The sequence below is a fragment of the Artibeus jamaicensis genome, unplaced genomic scaffold, assembly GCF_021234435.1.
Source record: "Artibeus jamaicensis isolate MK-2021 breed Jamaican fruit bat unplaced genomic scaffold, CSHL_Jam_final scaffold_2172, whole genome shotgun sequence".
Classification (NCBI taxonomy): Eukaryota; Metazoa; Chordata; class Mammalia; order Chiroptera; family Phyllostomidae; genus Artibeus; species Artibeus jamaicensis.
The window spans coordinates 3052083-3061755 of NW_026522031.1; the positions used below are offsets into that span (position 1 = coordinate 3052083).

The 9673-nt window shown below is 41.6% G+C and overlaps 1 protein-coding gene across 1 annotated transcript; it reads right to left on the reverse strand.

Annotated features, from left to right (window-relative positions):
* Nucleotides 1-2672: 2672 nt before the first annotated feature.
* Nucleotides 2673-9252, reverse strand: LOC119044352 (probable inactive serine protease 58). Its single transcript, XM_037138631.2, has 5 exons — nucleotides 9213-9252; nucleotides 7253-7391; nucleotides 6770-7026; nucleotides 2910-3049; nucleotides 2673-2822 (listed from the first exon to the last, which is right to left on the reverse strand). The coding sequence occupies exons 1-5, from the start codon at nucleotides 9250-9252 to the stop codon at nucleotides 2673-2675; spliced, it is 726 nt and encodes a 241-aa protein (XP_036994526.2).
* Between the last annotated feature and the right edge of the window lie 421 nt (nucleotides 9253-9673).

The window sequence follows — 9673 nt, forward strand, 5'->3', positions numbered from 1 at the left end:
AGCCTCCTTACTGTAGCAAATCTGGTCATTCACATCTGGTGTGCAACTATTCACCTAGAAAGTACCTTTTGTACATTGTCTTTGAGAAGCTCGGAATTAATTAGCTTTCAGTCAGCATATATTTTTACCTCCATGCTCAGGCAATCACTGTTACTCTGGCCCCGAACTTGGCAATCTCAAAGGGTACCTACCATACTGGTTTGTTATATTGATGATACTGTGTTGATCGGACTAGATAACAGGAGGTAGCAAGTTTCCTGGATGTCTTGCAAAGACAGATATATGGTAGTGGGTAGGTGATACACGCAGTGAAAATATTGTCACCTGCTTCTACAGTGAAACTTGTAGGTGGATGCTGAGTTCTTCCACTGAAATGAACACACCGTTGTACCCTGTGCTCTCTACTATTAGGAATGCTGCCTGAAGGCCTCCACATTTTATAAGCAAAATATGCCTCATTAGGATATTATGCTCTGAGCCATTTAATGAGAGATCTAGGAAGTTGCTAATTTAGTGTGAGACTAAGTCAGAAAAGACTCTCCACCCAGCACAGTTGTGGAAGTCCAACTGGCTCTGTTTCTTGGGTTTAAACTCTGTAGATTTGGTAGTGCTAGAAGCATCTTGAGCCTGCCAAATGAAGCTCATGGTAAAGCCTAATAGGAAAATCAGAACAGGAATCCCTACACGGGGCAGCAAAGTCATGCTCCTTTTCTCCTCTTTGGGAAACAGCCTCTGGCTTGTTACTGTGGTCCGGTGGAGACTAAATGCCTGACTCCACATCACCAGGTGGCCATGGAATGCGCTCTAGGTGGGGCTGCCTCTCTGCCATCAACTTGGATGGACTCAGCAGTGCTCCATTTTCAACGAGAAGCATAAATGAAACAGAAGTGAGTGAGGCCTTGAAGGTCCAAATAAGTTGCATAAGCCATTCCTCTGGGCCATCTTTCTTCAACCTGCACCCCAAAAAGACTTTTCCATGAACAGTTCACTGAAAAGGAGAAGATGTCACCTCATGTATGAATGGTTCTGTTTTGCTCTATTGCTACCCACCGCTCTATTGTGTACCTCTGTGATGTTAAAACCCCTCAGAGGGATGCCCTGAAGGAAAGAGAAGAGAAATCTTCTCAGGAAATGTAAATTCAATCAGCACATCTAGTTGTTCTCTTCCTGGAGGTCTAGATGTATAGGGATTTCTTAGGAGTGGTTAATGCTCAGAGGGCACAATGGAGAAAATGAGGATACATTCTTTGAAAAGAATTATGTAGCATGGGTTGTCAGAGTCAGCTTGTGCAGGAGAATAATTGCATCCAATGAGAATTCTCACCAAAATGCTCTCACTTCAGAAGACTTTGGATAATCAAATAGACAAGCTGGTCTGCTCTGAAGTTTTTTTTCTCATTTTTCCAAGTGTTTTTTTATGGCTTCATAAACCAAGGGAACAATGGGACCAAATAGGATGCATGTAGGGACCTCTTGCAAGTCTCACTTGGCTACCATACCTGCTAAAGACCCCATTTGCAGTGTCGGTGAACAAGCTCAGCCCCGATCTATTGCTGTAGCCCAGGTAACCTACCAGCCAGGTGGGGGTAGTAGGGCCTTGTCCTCACTAAAAATGACATATTCTAGATTTGGGTTTCATTTCCCTTGCCATCCTCAGTCCCAGAACCACATTCCAGAATTAACTGAATGCCTTATCTATTCCACAAAAAAAGGAATGTATTTTTCAACCAAAGAAGTCACCTTCCAATGATAGTGGTCATTTAGCCATTGTCCCTGGAATTCAGTGCCCCTAACAAATACTTCCTCACCTAGACTTCTCAGGGCTTACAAGACATCAGGATGACCTATTGAAATGTTAGCACCAATTCAAGCTGGGAAGCATCTCCTGAGGCTGAGGTGCTCACCTGCAAAAGCCACCTGTTTCCCTCAAAGTGAAACTTTCAGTCATAACTTACATAGAGGTGAAGCTCTCACAATTGAACTTAATAACCCATGTTCAAAATGTTGCTTTTCAACACTACACACTGGGCCTCGTTGCCTTAGGGGTTTTAGGACCATAGAGAAGACAGAGTTTACTGCTGTAACTTCTTCTGTCCTAAGCCCCAGGGAACTTTCATATTAACCTCTCCTGGCTCAGGTCCCTGCCCAGAATCCCACAAAATGAATGACCAGAATCTCTGCCTGGTGTACGTGAGGAGAAACAAAATGCAATGCCTTCCACAACCTCCCTCCTTAAGCCCTTTCCACTCATCTGTACTCCTGGCTAGCTCACTCCTTGTCACTCTGCGTTTTTCCTACTGGCATGTGTAAGTTGCACATGTTCAATTCAGTGCAAGTAGTAGGGCTTTTGACACCCCAAATGGGTGCCTAGTGGCCTGTTTTCTCAATAAATCCATGATTGGTTTGTTAGAGAGAACACTATCCCCACTTCATAAGGGATGAAGGGATATTGATGCCTAAGGGATATTGAGTTTGCTATCTTCACTGAGAGGGGAAGAAGAAGGGCTGTCACGTATTGTCACAGCACAGGTATGTACCAGCCACCTTCCCTGTGGGCAGAAGAGACAGGGATGCAGGATGCAACCCAAGGAGTCTATTTAGGTTTGACTCTGAGGCTGGACATAGGTACAGGCTGCATCAAATGGCCCAGAGTTCCTTCCAGCCATGGGAGCTCAGTTGTTACGAATTGTTTTTTCAATCCAGGGCACGTAGTTAAAGATTCTGGTATAGATGCCAACATCCGCTCTCAAAACACATCCGTCTGTAAAAGTTAGGATTCCTTGAAGTACCCCATTGCAGACTGCTGGAGCCCCTGTGACTTCCTGCCAAGAAAAAAGGCAACCAGGTCATTGTCTGGCAAAAGGTACAAGTAACAAAACGGGGACTGGACAGTGTGAAGAGCAGCTTACCTTGCAGGGCAGCCTTCTCCCTGGCACAATGCCCAAGCACAGCATGCTTTTTGTGATGTTGTGGCTTTTATAGGCATTGTGGCACTCAGCTTTGGGGACAATGGAGATGTTCACGCTCTGCAGGGAGTCAGGTTCCTTGGCTAGAGGAAAGAGAGGTTGAATGTTTATAAGCATGGTTAGATGCCTTCTCCTCTCCCTCCCCTCTGTTTCAACACACTTCTCCCAGCAGAAAGGAAAGGAGGTCCAACACAGAATGGAGAGAAATCAGAACTGTGGCCGCTGGGACAATAGGGATTGTCGGCTCAACAATTTCTCACGATACAAGCGTCTGTCTCCTTACAAAACAGATTAAACTCTTGGAAGTTATATGTAAAGGTGAGAGATCTCTGCAATGACACAAAGAAATTACTTGAAAAACTTCTGGAAATGTAAACATTTAAAGAGTGTCCTTTGGGATGGAATTTTACTTATTCATTCAGGTTTTAGGTTTTTTTATTTGTCCCCTACTTTAAATTCATCACGGATGCCTTTCCACTTTATTTATTGAAAGCTGTTTGGCTTGGCCCTGACCAGTGTGGCTCAGTTGGCTGGGTGTCATCCCACAAAGTGAAAGGTCAAGGGTTTGATTTCTGTCAGGGCACATGCCTGGGCTGCAGATTCAGTCCCCAGTTGGGGCACATGTGAGAGGCAACTGATCAATGTTTCTCTCTCACGGCGATATTTCTTTCCCTCACTTTCTCCCTCCCTTCCCTTTTCTCTAAAATAAATAAATAAATAAAATCTTTAAAAAAATGAATTATATTGGACTCACAAGGTTGTGTACATTTAAGGTATACATGTTGATTTGATACATTTATATAGTATATGCATAGTACAGTGCAATATGAAAGCCACTGTAGCCATAGTGAGCATCAATATCACATCACATAATCGCCAGTGTTTTTTTGTGGTGGGAATAATTAAGATCTAGTCTCTTAGCAAGTTCAATTATAATACAATACTATTGTTTATATTCACCATGCTGTGCATTAGATCTTGAGGAACTACTTCTCTGCTGGTTGCTACATGTATATTTTTCGTTTAAAGAAATGTAGAGTCCTCTCACCTTAGTTTTTTTATTGTCAGATCAACAAAATCTATAATCTGCTAAAAAATCACTCAAAAAATGATTTTCTTAAGCTCATAAAACTAGAATTAAAAGAGGGTCTCTTGATTCCTAATTCAAGTGAATTTCTTTATATCAATGGTTTACAAATACTATGGACTGCTCAGGCCCATAACAAAGCTTTTTTAATGTAATAAAATGAGAAAAACAAGAACAAAATGATATTAATATATATGTTTAGGGGCTTTTGCCAAGGACTTTTCATTGGAAAGAAGTATTTTATTTTGAGATTTTGTTTTTTTAGTGGGAGTGTGTTTATATGAATGTCTTTATTTGTAGGTGGTATATTTATTCCTGAAAAGAAGATGTTTAAAGTTCTTTGTTTCATTTTATAGTCTAGCAATAATTGTGTGGGTCAACATTTCTTCTGGAAATGTATTTTTTAATTAAAAAATTTCAGTTACAGTTGATATTAAATATTCTTTTGTATTAGGTTCAGGTGCATACCATATCGTGTGTCTACAAATTCATTTTCAAGAAATCCTTGCTTCGCTCTTTCATGAGCCAGATCCAAATAAGCTAGATTTTTTTTTTGTAAGTCTCTGCTTTTTGGTAAACACAATGAACCAAACATACTGCTCACAAGAGGGACATTTGCTTACTTTCATAACTCATTGACTCTCAGAAGAACAAGCACTTCCTGCTTGTCTAGAGGACACTCTGATAAGTGAGAGAAGGCAGACACAGGAAGCCAAATACAGCAATCCTTCTTCACCAACCTCGGGAGTTATGTTCCAGAGACCCCCGTGATAGGCGAAAATCCACAAAGTTATATTTATTTTATTATTTATATACATTTTAAAGCTTTATAAACCCTTCCCACACTCCTATAAACCCTCCCCACTCTCTTATCAACCTTTTCCACACTGTTATAAACACTTCATATGCTCTTAAACACTTTCTACACTCTTAAACCTACATAATTTTGTACAGTAGGGTATTCACCCACTGATGAAATATATACTGTATTTTATTTCAATTTAATATTCTTTGTTTTTTCAATTTAATGTTCTTTTAATATGTTCGAATTAACATTTTATATATTTTTATACTGTTTTAAAAATTTTAGGCAAAAATAATCAAATCACAAATATTATATAAATACCTATTTACAGCAAAATCCCATGATATAGCAAAAATTTTGTGATACAGAATTACATATATATTTTAAAAACCTGCAATACAGGGAAGCCTCAATAAGTGAACTGCAATATAGTGAGGGACTGTACTGCATGATCTCGCCTAAATGTGGACTGGAAACACGCTGAACTCTTGGAAACAGAGACTAGTATGGCAGTCACTGGGGCCGGGGAGGAGGGTATGGAGGCATGCTGGCCAAAGGGCACAAACTTTCTGTTATAAAGTGAATAAGTTATAAAGGTTTAATGTACAGCATGGTGACTACAGTACATAATTGTATATTGTGTTTTGTAACTCTTACCATGCACGTACATACACGAGCAGACACATAATGTATACATATATCAAAATGTGTACATACATCAAACATGGCATTATATGCAATACATGCATTTGTGCCAACCATCTGTCAATAAAGCTGGGGAAAAACAATTTCTACTCTTTGATATATTGAAAACAACATGTGCCGAGATCTGAAGGTATATGGTGAAGATTGGTTAACGAAGGTCTGAGTGATGGCAGTATTATTAGGATATGTGTGTAGCTGCCTCTTGGCTTCTAGAAAAGGAAAGTAGAGGTGGGTGGATGAATATAATTTGACAGTCTTATTTAAAATGACTCTCCTCCCATACTATGGTGTCTGTTGGATGATATATGTTAAATATACTCAGATAAGTTACTCAGAAATAAAATTTCATCAATGATTTTTTCCTGAGAGACAATAGCATATAGTTCTGTTTTTCTTATAGTTAAATCAGTACCCCTTCCCAGTGTTCACAGCTATATGGATTCACAGCTACAGTTGATTCAAGTTTGCATGAAAATTTTGGAATGGGATAGGAGCAGACAACACAAAACCTAGACAAGAGAAAGCTGTGCTTAAGTTTTTTTTACAGAATCTGAAAAATGCAACATAGAAGAAAGCTTAGAACGTGCAGTTTGGTGATTTCCAATTATACATGGGAGTCTTTTACTGAAAAAAGTCATCAGGGCCATTTTTTGATTTCCTGAATAAATGAGAGAGTGTTCAGAATGTTATCCTTTCAAAGTGTTTCAGAAATATTTTTCTTAAACTTGTAATTATTTATCTGTATCACAGTCTTGCATAAGGAAAGTCTGCCTGATTAAGCACAATAGTATGTATATGCCTAATTTTAATACATAAATATTTTTGATGCTATTTCAAGGCTCTATGTTTCTTGATTGCCTGGAATAGTTTGAAAACATCTGATACAGTGCGTGCCATCTTCTTGAGTCAAGAAAACTGAGGATCCAAGGTGAAGTGGTTCACTGTCATGCAGCAAATTTGAGACAGGATACAAATGTCTTCCCTCCACTAACACCATTGCTGTCACATATGGAAGCAAAAATGGTAGAAAGATACAGTGGGGGTGGGGGAGCTCAAAGGACCCCCTCAGTGAGGTGTAGGAGATGGAACAGATGAATAACAAGGTTAGGAGAAAGAGCTGGAAAGAAGCGAGCAGAGGGAGGCCAGAATGGACAAGGGGTAGAAGTGTGTCGAATGCTGAGAGAGGCTGGTCTTGACATCACTCACAGAGGTCACATCTGTTGTAGCCCCAGGTGGAGACAGTGCATATGGCATTTTCGGTGGCAGGTTCTCGGGGCAGGCTGACCAGTTTCACGTAGTCATTGACTTCAATGTATCTTTCCAGCTTGATTAACATCAGGTTATTCTCAATAGAAGTGATCGAGAAGTATGGGTGATTAATCATCTTCTCATCCCCAACGACCTGCACATTTCGTTCAGTGTGACTCGAGGGATTGGTAACCCCCAGTATCACCCTAAGGTTCCTGGAACAACATGGGTGTTCTTGAGGGGGATGGACAGAGCTGGCTTACCCACCCATCTGGGCCTTTATTAGCTCCTCCCTGCAGATTTATTTCTCTGCTCCTGAACATCCCCAGAAGCCTCCCTAACCCCATGCAATTAATAGGCAGCTGTCCCAGGCAGGGATCTTGGCCTGGGTCTGACCTGAGAACCCCAAGTGCGAAAAGGCACTGGGGGCTTAGGACTCACGGTAAATTGCAGCTGGCAGAGGTAATCACCCACAGTGGGTGGATCAGGACACCAGCACAGGGCAAGTAATCAGATTTCAAGTAGGCCAGGTAGGGGGAAGTGATGGTGTTGGTGTAATCTGGGTCATAGGTCAAAGCACCTGGAAAGAGAAACATAGGAAATTCTAAGGTGTTTTTTTAGGAACCAGTTGAAAAAAAGAAAAAAAGAAAAATGACTTAATAGACCCAGCTTTCGACTGCCTTTCTCACCAGTACCTTTAACTGTGAGCTGAATTTGTAAGCTCGTTTCTTTTGTTGTAAACTATAAAAAAAAATGATAGAAATGTATTTATCTCAAAAGGTGAGACATTTTCCCTTTTAGTTGTCAATAAATATCCTTGCAGTGAAAACACAAGTTTTCTCAAATAGGTTCCACAACTCAGTGGGCATATGTTAAATCAACTCACAAAGAACTGAACTATTTTTACCATTTTTAGAATGCTTTGACCGATCTCATCCTGTCCTCTCAACAACCATACAAGGCAGAGTGACAGAAGTGCCACTTAAAGAACAGACAAAATGCTAACAAAGTCAAAGGAGGGACAGTCATCCATTTGTTCAACAAGAAACTGTTGAGGACCTGGCGTGTGCCAGGCTCCATCTGAGGGGCTCGGGCTGCCTAGGGAATAAGACAGAGAGATATCCCCGCTCTCACATCTAGTGAGAGGGGAAACTCAACATAACAACCACAGTCATAAGTGAATGACTCAGTGTGCTAGACGATGATCAATGCTTTGGAAAAAGTAGAAGAAAAGAGGGGAAGGTAGTAGCAGGGGTGTGTGTGCGCACATGTGTGTGGGAGGCACTGTGTGGTATCGCATCAGTAGACAGGGTAGACCTCATGGATGTGAGGGGTGAACAATGAAATGAAACTAGGAAAAGGAGATATTGTATTTTGCAGTGTATAATATGCACTTTTTTGCTAAAAGTTTTGAGGGAAAAATAAGGATGTGCATTATACATAATTGTAATGAGTACAATGCATGGGTGTAATAATTCATGTTTTGTGTGCACAAAATGTGGGTGCATATTATACACAGCAAAATACGGTAATCAGATGTCTGGAACAGGATCCCAGGCAGAGGATGCAGCTGGAGGAGAGTCCTAACCCTTGTTTAAGGAGCATCACAGAAGCTGATGTGGCTGACATGGTGAGTGAGGGGGAGAAGAGCAGGGAAGGAGAGAGGCCAAAGGAGTGATGTGGGTGGGGCTTTGTAGAGTGTTGTAAGGTTGTGGACTTGTCTCTTGGAGAAATGGAGCATGTGGTGTATGATAAAGGAGGGATGATAGTTCCCTTAGGGAGAAGTGTTGAGTATAGGCGTATAAAGCAGAGAGGCCTGTTACAATGTGATAATCCAGGCAAGAGGTGGTGGCCTGGACCACAGTGAGCAGTGGAGGTGGTAAGATGTAATTGGATTTTGGATTTGATTAGAAGATGGTGTCAATAAAATGATCCAAACAGCATGAACATGGTATGTTAGAGAATGAGGATTTCTAATTATCTCAATGGCTTTGGCCTGAATAATTGGAACCATGTCTGGACCCCCAAACCCTCGAGTGCTCTTCTGGATCCATTATTTGGACCCCCACCCCCACTTCTCAGTGTCTTATACCAAAGTCAGTCTTGTTCTGGACAGGCCGAGCAAGGGGTGGCTCTCAGTCTTCCTAAGAAGGAGGTCCAGTATCCATGGATATTGGAGGGCCAATATCCATGCCTCCCCCAAAAGCATACAATAGTCAACCTGGGGTGAGGCAGGCAGATAATGTCACAGGAGGTGACCTGGTAGGGGTGGAAGCAGTGTTGAGGGATAGAGAATCAAGCCTACACTTGTAGGCTGGGATGTTGTTCCTATCATTATCCACCTTTCCTTTGCCCCTAGGATTTTTCTTTGGCCAGTAAAGAAAAATGAGCAGACACTCACAAGGCAGGTTCAAGGTCACCCAGAAGAGGATAAACTTCATAATGATGCCAAGTCTTTTCAAAGAATGAGGTTCAGCTCCAGGTCTCTGGAAGGGATGAAGAGAAGAGAGAGAGAGTAAAGGACTAAATAAGATAAGGCAGGATGGGGTTCTAGGGTTAGAAAAAAATCATCTGAGTTCTCGCAGTGGCAGGATTCAGTTCCAGAAGAGCTGTTTGTCAGTCAGAATAGGTTGTGGTGTCAAGCGTCAGAAGGACAAGAACAGAGATCAGCTGACTTGGGTTGGGACATGGTAGAGAACATCTCAGTGTTTTGCTCTCTGTTGGATTAGAAAGTCCCTAATCCGAGAGACATGGAAGCTCACAGTGTGTCCACAGCCTCCTCCCCTCTGGCCCCTGCTTTGTCAAACTCTGAAGTCATGTCCCTCTCTGAACTGCCTGCAGGATGCTGGCCCCACCCCTCTG

Excerpts from the sequence above, each read along its gene's own strand:
- LOC119044352 (XM_037138631.2), bottom strand. The coding sequence starts at position 9,252 with ATGAAGTTTATCCTCTTCTGGGTGACCTTGAACCTGCCTT. Across the intron at positions 7,027-7,252 it reads TCTGCCAGCTGCAATTTACC|GAACCTTAGGGTGATACTGG; the intron begins GTGAGTCCTAAG and ends ATGTTGTTCCAG. Across the intron at positions 3,050-6,769 it reads CTACAACAGATGTGACCTCT|CCAAGGAACCTGACTCCCTG; the intron begins GTGAGTGATGTC and ends TCTTTCCTCTAG.